The sequence below is a fragment of the Scyliorhinus canicula genome, chromosome 4 (assembly GCF_902713615.1).
Source record: "Scyliorhinus canicula chromosome 4, sScyCan1.1, whole genome shotgun sequence".
Lineage (NCBI taxonomy): Eukaryota > Metazoa > Chordata > Chondrichthyes > Carcharhiniformes > Scyliorhinidae > Scyliorhinus > Scyliorhinus canicula.
The window spans coordinates 13135812-13152803 of record NC_052149.1 but is presented as its reverse complement, the minus strand read 5'-3'; the positions used below and the strand labels follow the sequence as shown (position 1 = coordinate 13152803).

General features: G+C 50.6%; 1 protein-coding gene across 1 annotated transcript in view; it reads left to right on the top strand.

The window, feature by feature from the left end:
• LOC119964357 (prostaglandin F2-alpha receptor-like) overlaps positions 1 to 16992 on the top strand; it is a 39332-nt gene that overhangs the window by 2099 nt on the left and 20241 nt on the right. The window contains exon 2 of the mRNA XM_038793732.1: positions 5363 to 6202. Coding sequence (XP_038649660.1) covers positions 5414 to 6202 — 789 coding nt within the window. The 5' untranslated portion in view covers positions 5363 to 5413. The remainder of the gene's footprint in view (positions 1 to 5362; positions 6203 to 16992) is intronic.

Genomic DNA, 16992 nt, shown 5'->3' with positions numbered 1-16992 from the left:
ATGTGCAGCAAAATAATAGAAGATTAAACTAACCTCCCCCAAGCATTGCCGCCCAGATGATAGTTTGATCTAGGTCTGTTTTTTAAAAAATCATGGCGACAGGCTGTGCTATTGTTTAAAAAATCCGTAGCTCGTGTTTCTGCTGGGGGGGGGGGGGGGGGGGGGGATAATATTGCAAAAGGAATATTTAGCACAGTGCTCCCAGCTGCGTGTTTATTTCTTTCATTGAAAAGCTGGCTTCTCATCGTTAAGTTCAGAGATTGCCACGAATTGATTCCCTTTAATCTCGATGGCTGTTGATTCGCATTAATTCACATTATTTGGGCGTATGGTTATTGCATTAATTGAAAACCTGAGACAGATACAGATACTCTGGCTCACTGTCACTGCCTCTGGCTCACTGTCCCCGTCTCTGGCTCACTGTCACTGCCTCTGGCTCACTGTCCCCATCTCTGGCTCACTGTCACTGCCTCTGCCTCACTGTCCCTATCTCTGGCTCACTGTCACTGCCTCTGGCTCACTGTCCCCATCTCTGGCTCACTGTCACTGCCTCTGGCTCACCGTCCCCATTTTCTGGCTCACTGTCACTGTCTCTGGCTCACTGTCCCCATCTCTGGCTCACTGTCACTGCCTCTGGCTCACTGTCCCTATCTCTGGCTCACTGTCACTGCCTCTGGCTCACTGTCCCCATCTCTGGCTCACTGTCACTGCCTCTGGCACACTGTCACTGCCTCTGGCTCACTGTCACTGCCTCTGGCTCGCTGTCCCCATTGCTGGCTCACTGTCACTGCCTATGGCTCACTGTCCCCATCTCTGGCTCACTGTCCCCATCTCTGGCTCACTGTCACTGCCTCTGGCTCACTGTCACTGCCTCTGGCTCACTGTCACTGCCTCTGGCTCCCTGTCTCCATCTCTGTCTCACTGTCACTGTCTCTGGCTCACTGTCCCTGCCTCTGGTTCACTGTCGCTGCCTCTGGCTCACTGTCCCTGCTGCTGGCTCACTGTCCCTGCCTCTGGATCACTGTCTCTGCCTCTGGCTCACTGTCCATCCCTCTGGCTCACTGTCCATGCCCCTGGCTCACTGTCTCTGCTGCTGGCTCACTGTCCCTGCCACTGGCTGACTGTCTCTGCCTCTGGCGCACTGTCTCTGCCTCTGGCGCACTGTCCCTGCCGCTGGCTCACTGTCCCTGCCGCTGGCTCACTGTCTCTGCCTCTGGTTCACTATCCCTGCCTCTGGCTCACTGTCTCTGCCTCTGGCGCACTGTCCCTGCCGCTGGTTCACTGTCTCTGCCGCTGGCTCACTGTTCCTGCCTCTGGCGCACTGTCCCTGCCGCTGGCTCACTGTCTCTGCCTCTGGCGCACTGTCCCTGCCGCTGGCTCACTGTCCCATCCGCTGGCTCACTGTCCCTGCCACTGGCTCACTGTCCCTGCCACTGGCTCACTGTCTCTGCCTCTGGCGCACTGTCACTGCCTCTGGCCCACTGTCCCTGCTGCTGGCTCACTGTCCCTGCCTCTGGCTCACTGTCCCTGCCTCTGGCTCACTGTCACTGCCTCTGGCTCACTGTCCCTGCCTCTGGCTCACTGTCCCTGCCACTGTCTCACTGTCCCTGCCTCTGGCTCACTGTCCCTGCCACTGTCTCACTGTCCCTGCCTCTGGCTCACTGTCCCTGCCTCTGGCTCACTGTCCCTGCCACTGTCTCACTGTCCCTGCCTCTGGCTCACTGTCCCTGCCACTGTCTCACTGTCCCTGCCTCTGGCTCACTGTCCCTGCCTCTGGCTCACTGTCCCTGCCACTGTCTCACTGTCCCTGCCTCTGGCTCACTGTACCTGCCTCTGCCTCACTGTCCCTGGTGCAGGCTCACTGTCCCTGCCTCTGGCTCACTGTCCCTGCTACTGGCTCACTGTCACTGCCACTGGTTCACTGTCTCTGCCTCTGGTTCACTGTTCCCGCCTCTGGCTCACTGTCCTGGCCACTGACTCACTGTCCCTGCCTCTGGCTCACTGTCCCTTCCTCTGGCTCACTGTCCCTGGTGCAGGCTCACTGTCCCTGCCTCTGGCTCACTGTCCCTGCTACTGGCTCACTGTCACTGCCACTGGTTCACTGTCTCTGCCTCTGGTTCACTGTTCCCGCCTCTGGCTCACTGTCCTGGCCACTGACTCACTGTCCCTGCCGCTGTCTCACTGTCTCTGCCTCTGGCTCACTGTCTCTGCCTCTGGCTCACTGTCCCTGCCTCTGGCTCACTGTCTCTGCCGCTGGTTCACTGTCTCTGCCTCTGGCTCACTGTCCCTGTCTCTGGTTCACTGTCTCTGCCTCTGGCTCACTGCTCCTGCTGCTGGCTCACTGTCCCATCCGCTGGCTCACTGTCCCATCCGCTGGCTCACTGTCCCGGCCACTGGCTCACTGTCCCGGCCACTGGCTCACTGTCTCTGCCGCTGGCTCACTGTCCCCGCCCCTGGCTCACTGTCCCTGCCGCTGGCTCACTGTCCCTGCCACTGGCTCACTGTCCCTGCCTCTGGCTCACTGTCTCTGCCGCTGTCTCACTGTCCCTGCCACTGGCTCACTGTCCCTGCCGCTGGCTCACTGTCCCTGCCTCTGGCTCACAGTCCCTGCCGCTGGCTCACTGTCCCTGCCTCTGGCTCACTGTCCCTGCCTCTGGCTCACTGTCCCTGCCTCTGGCTCACTGTCCCTGCCTCTGGCTCACTGTCACTGCCCCTGTCTCACTCTCCCTGCCTCTGGCTCACTGTCCCTGCCTCTGGCTCACTGTCTCTGCCCCTGTCTCACTATCCCTGCCTCTGGCTCACTGTCCCTGTCTCTGGTTCACTGTCCCTGCCTCTGGCTCACTGTCCCTTCCCCTGGCTCACTGTCTCTGCCTCTGGCTGACTGTCCCTGCCTCTGGCTCACTGTCCCTGCCTCTGGCTCACTGTCTCTGCCCCTGGCTCACTGTCCCTGCCACTGGTTCACTGTCCCTGCCTCTGGCTCACTGTCTCTGCCGCTGTCTCACTGTCCCTGCCACTGGCTCACTGTCCCTGCCGCTGGCTCACTGTCCCTGCCACTGGTTCACTGTCCCTGCCTCTGGCTCACTGTCCCTGCCTCTGTCTCACTGTCCCTGCCACTGGCTCACTGTCCCTGTCTCTGGTTCACTGTCTCTGCCTCTGGCTCACTGCTCCTGCTGCTGGCTCACTGTCCCATCCGCTGGCTCACTGTCCCCGCCCCTGGCTCACTGTCCCTGCCTCTGGCTCACTTTCCCTGCCCCTGGCTCACTGTCCCTGCCCCTGGCTCACTGTCCCTGCCCCTGGCTCACTGTCCCTGCCTCTGGCTCACTTTCCCTGCCCCTGGCTCACTGTCCCTGCCTCTGGCTCACTTTCCCTGCCCCTGGCTCACTGTCCCTGCCCCTGGCTCACTGTCCCCGCCCCTGGCTCACTGTCCCTGCCTCTGGCTCACTTTCCCTGCCCCTGCTCACTTTCCCTGCCCCTGGCTCACTGTCCCTGCCCCTGGCTCACTGTCACTGCCCCTGGCTCACTCTCCCTGCCCCTGGCTCACTGTCCCTGCCCCTGGCTCACTTTACCTGCCCCTGGCTCACTGTCCCTTCCCCTGGCTCACTGTCCCTGCCCCTGGCTCACTCTCCCTGCCCCTGGCTCACTGTCACTGCCCCTGGCTCACTGTCCCTGCCCCTGGCTCACTTTCCCTGCCCCTGGCTCACTTTCCCTGCCCCTGGCTCACTGTCCCTTCCCCTGGCTCACTGTCCCTGCCCCTGGCTCACTCTCCCTGCCCCTGGCTCACTGTCCCTGCCCCTGGCTTACTGTCCCTGCCTCTGGTTCACTGTCCCTTCCTCTGGTTCACTGTCCCTTCCTCTGGTTCACTGTCCCTGCCTCTGGTTCATGGTCACTGCCTCTGTCTCACTGTCCCAGCCCCTGGTTCACTGTCCCTACCGCTGGCTCACTGTCCCTGCCTCTGGTTCACTGTCCCTTCCTCTGGTTCACTATCCCTGCCTCTGGCTCACTGTCCCTTCCTCTGGTTCACTGGCCCTGCTGCTGGCTCATTGCCTCTGCCACTGGCTCACTGTCCCAGGTGCTAGCTCACTGTCCCTACCTCTGGCTTACTGCTCCTGCCACTGGCTCAATGTCCCTGCCACTGGCTCAATGTCCCTGCCACTGGCTCACTGTCCCTGCCTCTGGCTCACTGTCTCTGTCTCACTATCCCAGCCCCTGGTTCACTGTCCCTGCCACTGGCTCACTGTCCCTGCCCCTGGCTCACTGTACATGCCGCTAGTTCACTGTCCCTGCCTCTGGTTCACTATCCCTGCCTCTGGCTCACTGTCCCTTCCTCTGGTTCACTGGCCCAGCTGCTGGTTCACTGTCTCTGCCGCTGGCTCACTGTCCCTGCAACTGGCTCACTGTCCCTGTCTCTGGCTCACTGTCCCTTCCTCTGGTTCACTGGCCCAGCTGCTGGTTCACTGTCTCTGCCGCTGGCTCACTGTCCCTGCCACTGGCTCACCGTCCCTGCCTCTGGCTTACTGTCACTGTCTCTGGCTTACTGCTCCTGCCACTGGCTCATTGTCCCTGCCACTGGCTCATTGTCCCTGCCACTGGCTCATTGTCCCTGCCACTGGCTCACCGTCTCTGCCACTGGCTCACTGTCCCTGCCACTGGCTCACCGTCTCTGCCACTGTCTCACTGTCTCTGCCGCTGGCTCACTGTCCCTGCCTCTGGCTCACTGTCCCTGCCTCTGGCTCACTGTCCCTGCCCCTGGCTCATTCTGCCTGGCCCTGGCTCACTGTCCCTGTCTCTGGCTCACTGTCACTGCCTCTGGCTCATTGTCCCTGGGCCTGGCTCATTGTCCCTGCCTCTGGCTCACTGTCACTGCCTCTGGCTCATTGTCCCTGGCCCTGGCTCACTGTCCCAGCCACTGGCTCACTGTCCCTGCCTCTGGCTAATTGTCCCTGGCCCTGGCTCACTGTCCCTGCCTCTGGCTCATTGTCCCTGCCCCTGGATCATTCTGCCTGGCCCTGGCTCACTGTCCCTGGCCCTGGCTCACTGTCACTGCCTCTGGCTCACTGTCCCTGGCCCTGGCTCACTGTCACTGCCTCTGGCTCATTGTCCCTGGGCCTGGCTCATTGTCCCTGGCCCTGGCTCACTGTCCCTGCCTCTGACTCACTGTCCCAGCCGCTGGCTCACTGTCCCTGCCACTGGCTCACTGTCCCTGCCACTGGCTCACTGTCACTTCCTCTGGCTCACTGTCACTGCCTCTGGCTCATTGTCCCAGCCGCTGGCTCACTGTCCCTGTCTCTGGCTCATTGTCCCTGCCCAAGTCCAGACTCCAGGATGAAGACACGCCCTTTCTAATATCTGGTCTTGGTTGCAGGTCACCGCCCTGGACGGGAACTGCAGGATGGAATCTGAGACACGATGGTGAATGGGTCTTTACAGCACAATGTCCAACACCAGCAACAGCTCGACTCAGAACGACACCTGTGCCACTCAGCCGGGAGCCGTCCGTATTCCCATCGTATTCATGACCATTGGGATTCTATCGAATTGCTTGGCCTTGGGGATTCTAGTGAAAGCCTACAAAAGATTCTGGCAGAAATGGAGAGCGTCCTTCCTGCTGTTCGCCAGTGGGCTGGTTTTCACGGACTGCTTGGGGCACATCATCACCGGGGCAATAACGATCAGAGTGTATGTACTGGGCAAGGACTGGGAAAAAATCGACTCCTCGGACAGACTTTGCCCATTCCTAGGAACCAGCATGGTTTTCTTTGGCCTTTCGGCTTTGCTCCTTGGCAGCGTCATGGCGATTGAGCGGTGCCTGGGCATCACACAACCCCTTTTACATTCTGCCAAGGTGACTGCCCACCGTGCCATGTTCATCCTGGGTGGCACTTGGCTCTTTGCGCTGGTCATCGCTCTGCTTCCCTTGACTGGCTTCGGGGCATATACAGTCCAGTGCACCAACACCTGGTGCTTTCTAAGAACAAGCGACTTCAAATCCGGGTTGGACAGCGGAATTCTGCTCCTGTTCTCCTCCTTTGGATTGACTGCCCTTGGCATTTCCTTCCTGTGCAATACGATTAGTTGCGTGACTCTGGTGAGAGCTCGAATCAAGAGCAAACCCCACCGGCAAGGAAAATCGCACCATGTAGAAATGTTGGTCCAGTTAATGACAATAATGTGCGTCTCCTGCATTTGTTGGGGTCCATTCCTGGTAAGTTATCCCATCTATATTACCTTTTTATATACCAAATACGTGTTCCCAAATACTTGCTATCACTGGTTAATATTAATGTGTACAATTTCCCCAGTCCACTGTGTTACCACAGTTGCAAACCCTTTCGGCAATGAAACCTGGAAATAGGATTAACAATCGCACTGTAATAATGTGAAGAAGTGAATATAAACCTGTAGCACAGTGGTTAGCACAGTTACTTCACAATGCCAGGCTCCCAGGTTCGATTCCCGGCTTGGGTCAGTCTCTGTGCAGAGTCTCCACATTCTTCCCGTGTCTGCGTGGGTTTCCTCCGGGTGCTCCGGTTTCCTCCCGCAAGTCCCGAAAGACGTGCTTGTGAGGTGAATTGGACATTCTGAATTCTCCCTCAGTGTACCCGAGCAAGGCGCCAGAGTGTGGCGACTGGGGCATTTTCACAGTAGTGTTAATGTCAGTCTACTTGTGACACTAATAAAGATTATTATTATAAAGTCAGTGCATTGCCCACAAATTTGACTGATAATTAATGCTGAAATTTCACAGCTAATTATATGAGCATATGTTGAACTTCAAATTGGTTTATATGGCAAGTATAATGTTCAGAATTAGCAAAAATAAATTTACAGTTCTTATCTTCAACTTTAGGTTGAATAATTTGGTATCATTCTGTATAATCACAGAATCATTTCTTACATACCATTACATCACCATGTCCACAGTCCAATTTGTATCTATAAAGTATATGTGAAGTATATAAAGTATCTAGACAGGAACAATAGTAAAGTTGTAGTGACAGAAAAGATGCAGATTTTTGGCTACTGATAAGACTTTAAATGCTTTGAACTCAAATGCTTTGAACGCTTTACCACAGGGAAGTCATTTAAAATAAAATACCTCATGGGATTTGGGTGTCACCTAAAGACCAGCGTTCGTTGCCAGTCCCTAATTACCCTTGAATGGAGCTACTTGCTCGGCCATTTCAGAGGGCAGGTAAGAGGGAATAACCATTACTGAGGCTTGCGGAGGTATTGATTTTAAATTCCACCAGCTGCCGTGGCGGGATTTGAACCCATCCCCCCAGAGCATTACTCTGGGCCCCCACGCTACCCAGCCAGTGACAATACCACGACTACACCACTGACTCTGCCTAAAGTGACTGAATTATAAGATGTGCCTGCACCCTCGATTGTCCACTTGCTTAAATATTGACCTAATTTACATGCAACTTCTTGTACTGACACTCCAGGATAGCCTTTTCCGCTTGATGAGCAAGCTGAATCCTTTGTCCTTATTTACTCTTCTGCACATGAACCCGTGCCTTTGGTTCTTGGGTTTGTGACAATCTCCAACATGTTTTCAGAGTTCAGTCTTATTTATTCCAATAACAATGTTATTGTCTCCAATAACACATTACCTGAACTTTCTCAACAGTACATGTGGCTGCAGTAGCCGTGTGCATATATAACAAATATTTTTTTTTGTACTTTATGTGCAGATTTTATATGTATTTTGTACGTATAAATAAAATGTGCATATAAAACAATTGTAGGACCCCTTTAGTATGCGACCGTATTGTGGCGGAATCGCCACAATAATAACTTTTGCATGTTCTAAAAGACTTTCTGTTTATCAAACCATTTACAGTCCACTGACACATAGAACAAGCAACAGCAAGCAGAGATGACGGGAATAAGCTCCTTTTACTTAAAAATTTGCATGTGATTGCAAGTGAGCATCTGTCTCACCGTAATGCCAGATCATACACACACGTGCGCCAGTCTGCCCTTTGTTAACCCTCGCCATTGGTGGGGTTTCCATTCCCGCAAAATCTCTCGAGGGTTGAAACCCCGATCGGTGAACTTACCTGTGCGTATTGTGCAAGTGGACAATCGAGGGTGCAGACACATCTTAGAATTCAGTCACTTTACTGGGAAAGGCGCGGGAAAGGTGAGAGTTTAACCTTCCTTCTGCTAATGCTCGAGCACGTCTGCGGAACATATGAACACCGATGTGGGGCTGGTGTCACATATTGACTCAGACTGGGCAAGGACTCAACCTTCCTTCTCTGAAGAATATTAAAGAAGTGGCTAAGGCTTGATAAGGGGCAGCACGGTAGCATGGTGGTTAGCATAAATGCTCCACAGCTCCAGGGTCCCAGGTTCGATTCCCGGCTGGGTCACTGTCTGTGTGGAGTCTGCACGTCCTCCCCGTGTGTGCGTGGGTTTCCTCCGGGTGCTCCGGTTTCCTCCCACAGTCCAAAGATGTGCAGGTTAGGTGGATTGGCCATGCTAAATTGCCCGTAGTGTCCTAAAAAGTAAGGTTAAGGGGGGGGGTTATTGGGTTACGGGTATAGGGTGGATACGTGGGTTTGAGTAGGGTGATCATGGCTCGGCACAACATCGAGGGCCGAAGGGCCTGTTCTGTGCTGTACTGTTCTATGTTCTATGTAAAAGCCCACAACTTCTTAGTCACCTTTGTTATTACCAGCTTCTTATTTCATAGCCTTAAAAAAAAAATCTGCATTGAAATTCTCAGACTGCCATAGTGGGATTTCAAGTCGCACACTCTAGGGTTATCAGTCCAGAATTCTGGGGTATTAGTCCCATAACATAACCCAACATTTGGGTAGTTTCACCTATTCTTCATGTACACAGAAGCCACCATCAGCTTTCTGTGATCTTCTGAGTCTGGGGGAGGTTGGGCAGGTTGGAGTGGGGCTGGGTGGGGTGTTGGAAGCAGAACTAGAGACCGTTAATATAAGTCCCAATATTCACCAGTAAATCCAACAAGGAATTTCAGAGAAATTTCTTTACCCAAAGAGAGGTGAGAATGTGGAACTCATTGCAAGAAGTCATCAATGTGGCCAGCATTGATGTTTTTAAGGGGAATTGAGAAAAGTACAGGAAGGGGACAGGAATATAAAGATATATTGATAGGGTGAGATGAAAGTTGGGGGAGAGAAGTTTTATGTGTGGCACGGTAGCATAGTGCGCCAGGGTCCCAGGTTCGATTCCCCACTGGGTCACTGTGTATGCGGAGTCTGCACGTTCTCCCCGTGTCTGCGTGGGTTTCCTGCTGGTGCTCCGATTTCCTCCCACAAGTCCCGAAAGATGTGCTTGTTAGGTGAATTGGACATTATGTGTACATTCTGTGTACTCGCAGAGGGGCCGAAATGTGGCGACGAGGGGTTTTCACTGTAACTTCGTTGCAGTGTTACTGTAAGCCTACTTGTGACAATAATAAAAATTATTATTATTATGTGGGCATTATCACCAACATGGACCAGATGGGCTGATTGGCCTGTTTCTATATAAAATCCTATCTAAAAAATAATTGGGTTGAAAACCATAGCTATCTTGCCTGTGATTTGTCAATATGTGTAGCTAAGCCACCCTGATTCACAAGGTAAAAGTTACAGACTCTGCCTAAAATTTGGGTCCTTTGGTAGCTGCTTCACTCTTGCCGATGATAATCTCTTGGCGCTGAACTGGAGCGATTAAACAGCCTTGGCAGATGCAAGGGTTTGACCTCCAGTTCCACAGTTCCGATCCCTTGTGTATCTGTCGCGAAATAATAAACATTGGCCAACAAACACTTGGCTTTTTCGAAGCCCAGCAGCGAACGCTGGCTCTTGTCACAGTTAAATCGACGGCACTGGTTTCAAAAAGGAACACAGAGCCAGCCATGCTAATTCTGAAAATACCTCAGCCTAAATAAAATAGTTTGCATTTGCGCAGTGGTATTTCTGTCTTTGGGGGATGCAAATTTTGTTTTTGTATTTTGTTTTCGCTTTTATTACAATAGGGACTGAGGAATTTCATTTAAGAAGTTGCATTTATATGGCACCGGATTTAATAATGCCCCAAACTGTTTCACAGTCGTTGGAGAACTTTGAAAGTGTTTCCACTGTCTGCAATACAGAAAATGTGGCGATGCATTGTAAAATCAGAAATAGGCGCAAGAGTAGGCCATTCGGCCTGTCGAGCCTCCTTCTCCATTCAAACAGATCATGGCTAATTGTCTATCTGTATGTCATTTTTCCTTACTATGTCCATCTCCCTTGATGTCTATCGATTTCTGTCTAAAACATGCTGAGTGATTGAGTTTCCAGAGGCCTCAGGGGTCGAGGATTGCAACAATTCACAGCCCACAAAGTGAAGAAATTCCTCCTCATCTCAGTATTAAATGTCTTGCCCGTTATTGTGAGGCCTGTACCTCCTGATTTTAGGCTCACCAGCCTGGAGAAACATCCAATCCACAACTACCATGTCATGCCTGTCGTGTTAAGTACACTCAGATAAAACGGGCTGCAACTGGATGCAGCTATAACTGAAATATACTCCGGACCTTGAAGTTAGTTCAATTTGATTTATTGAACCAGTAGCACAGTTAGCACAGTTCTCTGTGAGTTCGACTCTCTGCTAACCTAAGTGTGATTACTCTGTCTGCCTGAACCAGAGTAGCTCTTAGCCACGTGCTGTAGGTGTTATGTGATATATACACCCTGACTCACTCTGTAGATGTCCCCAGTGGAAAGAGGCAGAGTGTGAGTGCCTCATGCCTTTTATAGTGGGAAACCACCCCCAAGTGTTCTGCCTGCTGATTGGTTATGTCCTGTTCTCTGTGTTCATTAGCTGCCTGTCTGTATCTCATTATGTGCATGTCTGCATATCATGACAACAGCCTGCAATAACTTTGTAAGTTTCAATGAGATTGCCCCTCATTCTTGAAAATTCCAGACAATGCAGACACAGTTTCTTCAATCCCTCTTCATAAGGCAGTCCCGCCATCCCAGGGGTTAGTCTGGTGAGCCTCCTTTGCACTCCCTCTACGGCAAATACATCCTTCCTTAGATAAGGAGAGTAAAATTGTACACAATGTCCAGGTGCAGTCTCACCAGGACCCGATACAATTGTAGCATGACATAATGACTCCTATGCTGAAATCTCCTTGCTCTGAAGGCCAAACGCAACACAGTCATTAATGCCTTGGAGACCCCTTGCTCAGAAGAGACCTACTTGGAGGAACCTTCTGATTGAAGGGACATAATTCTTTGAGGACACCCGACGGCAAGAGGAGTCCTGGAAAAGGAGCCCGAGGAAGGACCTGGAATACAAGGGCTCATCCCACCTCCCGGAAACACCTGCGAAGTGTGCGGTCGAAGGTCTGGCTGTAGATTTGGGGTCATCAGCCGCACAAGGACCCCCTGAACCCATAACCAGTAACACAGAGTTTCTTAGGTGGACAATCATCCTCGTTAGTGAGTGATCGCCGAAGAAGAAGACTTGCTGAACGATAGCTTTTGGTATCTCATGAACAAGAGCGCACAGGTCCCTTTGGACATTTTCCACCCTCTCACCATTTAACAAATATCCCCAACAGGAATGGGACCAATATCCTTGCAGGGGTGTTTGCTGGTGCTATTGGAGAGTCTTTAACTTAGTATGGCAGGGGGTGAATACCTGAGCAGGGAGTTAGAGGAGATGGAGACTGGGTTCGAAACAAAAGACAGAAAAAGTGAAAGCAAGGGAGGAAGACATGGTAATAAAAGGCAAGAAACAGACAGTGGCTCTATCGCCCCTAGAGGTGGACTTAGTGTCTGGAAAAGTGGTAGAAAAACAAAATTAAGTGTTCTATATCTTAATGCACGTTGCATAAGAAATAAGATAAATGAATAGTCCGCCTGCCCGCAAGAGTGGGGAATCTTTTGAATTCATTACTCTAGGATCGATAGGTTTTTATCAGTAGGGAATTAAGGGTTGCGGAGAGAAGACGAGAAAGTGGATTGAGTGTTAGATCAGCCATGTTCTTGTTAAATAGCAGAGCAGGCTCGAAGGGCTGAATGGCCTTCTCCTGTTCCTACTTCTTAAGTACCATAAGACCATAAGACATAGAGGTGGAAGTAGGCCATTCGGCCCATCGAGTCCACTCCGCCATTCAATCATGGCTGATGGGCCTTTCAACTCCACCTCCCAGGCATTCTCCCCATACGCCCTTAAGTCCTCCGACAGCAAGATTTCTCTCTCTCTATCTCTGCCTTGAAGCATTTAGCGTCCCGGCCTCCACTGCACTCTGCGGCAATGAAAATTCCACAGGCCAACCACTGCTCTGGCTGAAGAAATGTCTCCGCATTTCTGTTTTGAATTTACCCCCCTCTAATTCTAAGGCTGTGCCCAGGGTCCCTCGACTCCTCGCCTAACGGAAACAGTTTCTTTGCGTCCATCCTTTCTAAGCCATGTATTAGCTTGTAAGTTTTCTATAGATCTCCCCTTAACCTCTGAACTCCAATGAATACAATCCCAGGAACGCCCAGCCGTTCCTCATATGCTAGAACCCGCCCATTCCAGGGATCATCCGTGTGAATCTCACGCTGGACACGCTCCAGTGCCAGTATGTCCTTCCTGAGATGTGGGGCCCAAACTGGACACAGTACTCCAATGGGGCCTAACCAGAGCCTTATAAAGGCTCAGTAGCACATCGCTGCTTTTATATTCCAACCCTCTTGAGATAAATGACAACATAGCATCGCTTTCTAATACGGATTCAACCTGCATGGTTACCTTTAGGGAATCCTCGACTAGCACTCCCAGATCCCTTTGTACTTTGGCATTATGAATTTTCTCACCGTTTAGAAAGTAGTCTATGCTTGGATTCTTTTTTCCAAAGTGCAAGACCTCACATTTCTCACGTTGAAATGCATCAGCCATTTCCTGCACCACTCTCCCAAACTGTCTAGATCCTTCTGCAGCCTCCCCCACTTCCTCAGCACTTACCTGCCTGACCACCTAACTTGTATCATCAGCAAACTTCGCTAGAATGCCCCAGTCCCTTCATCCAGATCATTATATATGGTGAACAGCTGCGGCCCCAACACTGAACCCTGTGGGACACCGCTGGTCACCGGCTGCCATTCCGAAAAAAGAACCTTTTATCCCAACTCTCTGCCTTCTGTCAGACAGCCAATCCTCAACCCATGCCAGTAGCTCACATCGAACACCATGGGCCCTCACCTTACTCAGCAGCCTCCTGTGTGGCACCTTATCAAAGGCCTTTTGAAATCTTATGGCCTTACGATCTTTATGCCTGCCTTTCTGTTTTTCTACACTTTGCACATTATATTCCATCTTCCACATTTTTGCCCATTCATTGAGCCTGTCCAAATTCCCCTGAAGCCTCCTTGCATCCCTCCTCACAACTTACACTTCCATCTAATGTTGTGTCATCTGCAAATTCTGAAATATTACAATTGGTTTCGACATCCATGTCATTGTTATAGATTGAGAATAGCTGTGGCCATGATCCTTGTGGTACCCCCACTAGTCACAGCTGGTCATCCTGAAAATGACCCTTTATTCCTACTGTCTGTTAACCAACCCTCAATCCATGTCGGTATATTACCCCAAATCCCGTGTGCTCTAATTCTGCTGACTAACCTCTTGTGTGGGACCTTATCAAAAGTCTTCTAAAAATCCAAGTGCACCACGTCCACTGGTTCTCCATCTGCAAGTAACATCCTCAAAAAACTCCCAACAGATTTGCCGAACATGATTTCTCTTTCACTAATCCATGTTGGCTGGTGTAATGTCACGTGTTACGCAATGACATCTTTGGAGCGTTTTACAGGCGTCTCTGGAGTTCACCCTTGTACCCTGTTTGAGCACCATCTTGGAAGATACAGCGAGGCCTGGATAGAGTGGACGTGGAGAGAATGTTTCCACTTGGAGGAAAAACTAGAAGCAGAGGACACCATCTCAGATTAAAGGGAACATCCTTTAAAACAGAGATGAGGAGGAATTTCTTAAGCCAGAGGGTGGTGAATCTGTGGAACTCTTTTCCGCAGAAGGCTGTGGAGGCCAATTCACTGAGTGTCTTGAAGACAGAGATAGATAGGTTCTCGATTAATAAGGGGATCAGGGGTTATGGGGAGAAGGCAGGAAAATGGGGATGAGAAAATATCAGCCATGATTGAATGGCGGAGCAGACTCGATGGGCCAAGTGGCCTAATTCTGCTCCTATGTCTTATGGTCTTATTGAAATAAACCCCCTGCACGATACGAAGTCGACGTGCGTCACATCCTATTCTTTCTCTTTACAGCCACAACAAAGACCCGCCCCCCCCCCATATTTGATGTGTTGGGATACTTTGAGAATATTGTTCAGTTTATTTTCCGGTTGACTGATTCTGCCCTGGTTTTGTGATGTTTTTATCGCTGATAGCAGCATATACCGTCCTTTCATTCCCCTCTGCATGAATTTCTGAGCTGAGCTTCGCTCTGTCTTTTAAGGCAGAATGGTTACAGATCCCATGGTACGATTCGGAGAAATTTCGACATTGTTCCTTCAATCAATACCAGCAAAAGCAACAGATTAACTGTCCATTGCTCACGCGCCTGGTGGACAATGAATGGACAAGTATCCATTCACTACTGCCACAATGCTTCACAGAGTGTTTCACTGCGGCAAGCACTTTGAGATAATTTAATGGTGTGAAGCTGGAACGTTTTACAGCAAGTACTTCTTCAAAAAGTTCTGTCGTAACAAAACTGCTCAAAATCAGCAGTCGCTCAATAAGGCACGTGACAGGTCATTTCACTCAAGCTGCTGAGATGCAATATTTTGGGGGATAAAAAAGAACAAATTGGGGTTTGGTCCAATTAATCTTTGCAAATTGGCAACTCTCTATCTGATGTTTATCTTTAATATTATTTAATATATCATATCAAACAGACGAATGACTACTTTAAAGAAATGGAACACTATAAAGCTTCCTGGCTTGTTTTATTCAGCCCATTTTGTTTGATAGCATCAGTTCTTGTCTGCTAGCACATTTGGACTTTCTTCTGCGGTCAAATAAGGAAACTCACGCCAAGTTTCACAGTCCCCATATAAAGCTACAGAGATTGAAAGAATTTACATTCAGATAGCATCTTTCACAACCCCACGGCGTTCTAAAGCACTTTACAGCTTACTAAATGCTTTTCATGGGTTGTCACCGAGAGGCAGCACGGTGGCGCAGTGGTTAGCACTGCAGCCTCGCGGCGCTGAGGTCCCAGGTTCGATCCTGGCCCCGGGTCACTGACTGTGTGGAGGTTGCACATTCTGCCCCTGTCTGTGTGGGTCTCACCCCCCCCCCCCCCCCCCACAACCCAAAGATTAGGGAAGGTGGTGGCGTAGGGGTATTGTCACGCGACCCCTAACCCTGGGACCCAGCATAATGCTCTAGGGACCTGTTTTCAAATCCCATCAGGGGCAGATGGTAAAATTTTTAGTTCAATAAAAGTCTGGAATTAAAAATGGAATGATTACCATGAAACCAATGTTGTAAAAAACTCATCTGGTTCACTAATATGCTTTTGGGGAGCACGGTAGCATGGTGGTTAGCATAAATGCTTCACAGCTCCAGGGTCCCAGGTTCGATTCCCGGCTGGGTCACTGTCTGTGTGGAGTCTGCACGTCCTCCCCGTGTGTTTTTTTTTTAAATTTAGAGTACCCAATTAATTTTTTCCAATTAAGGGGCAATTTAGCGTGTTCAATCCACCTACCTTGCACATCTTTGGGTTGTGGGGGCGAAACCCACGCAAACACGGGGAGAATGTGCAAACTCCACACGGACAGTGACCCAGAGCCGGGATCGAACCTGGGACCTCAGCGCCGTGAGACTGCAGTGCTAACCTACTGAGCCACCGTGCTGCCCTTCCTCCCCGTGTGTGCGTGGGTTTCCTCCGGGTGCTCCGGTTTCCTCCCACAGTCCAAAGATGTGCGGGTTAGGTGGATTGGCCATGCTAAATTGCCCGTAGTGTCCTAAAAAGTAAGGTTAAGGGGGGGTTGTTGGGTTACGGGTATAGAGTGGATACGTGGGTTTGAGTAGGGTGATCATGGCTCGGCACAACATCGAGGGCCGAAGGGCCTGTTCTGTGCTGTACTGTTCTATGTGCAGGGTAGGTGGACTGGCCATGCTGAATTGCCCCTTAATTGGAACACGGTGCCAACCTCTGGACCAGAATATCCAGGTTCAAGTACAACGACAGGACTCGTTGGCCACGGAAGGAGAATTCCTAACCCGGTTCAACGAGCTTATTTCTTGAAGGGGAAAAAAGTGTGTTTGAAGATACGTTTAAAAATAAATTGACATGCACATGGTGGGATAAATGGGGACGAAGGGGGCTCAATTTAACACAGCTCTCTGACAATACAGAACTTCTTCAGTAGCTCCACAAATCATGTGCAGATAATCTCCTCGTGAATCATACTGAAGTATTTTGTTCCCCTTTAAGGTCAGCGATAATGTGTCATTAGCCAACTGGTTAAATCTGCACATTCCTGGACGCTTGTTCACCCCTCGTGCCCACGTTCAGTCAGGGAAATGGGATTAGGGTTGGCAGCTCAGAGTGAAGATCTAACACTGGCAGAGGGACAATGGGCCATATGTTCCTCCTGTGATGAGATCTTTGCAGTTCTATGGATTCGCTAAACTCCCATTGTTCCCCAGACCCTGCGGTAAATCAAAATCAGGATTCCAGACATGGATACAGATGGCAACTGCGTTGAAAAGAGACTGATTGCAAACTGCTTTTCTGTAGCGGTAGTGACAGAGCGCTCATAGATCTGGAGAGAGTTTCAGTTGTTGGTGCTCTGTGAAGGGTGGATGGCTGCATAAATGTAAACTGCTGCTGTTGCCTCTAATGAAAATAAATATCCCTCGTTCCTTCGGGAAGTCACTATTGCCGGCAGGCAATCTGCATCTTTATAATAATCTTTATTATTGTCACAAGTAGGCTTGCATTAACACT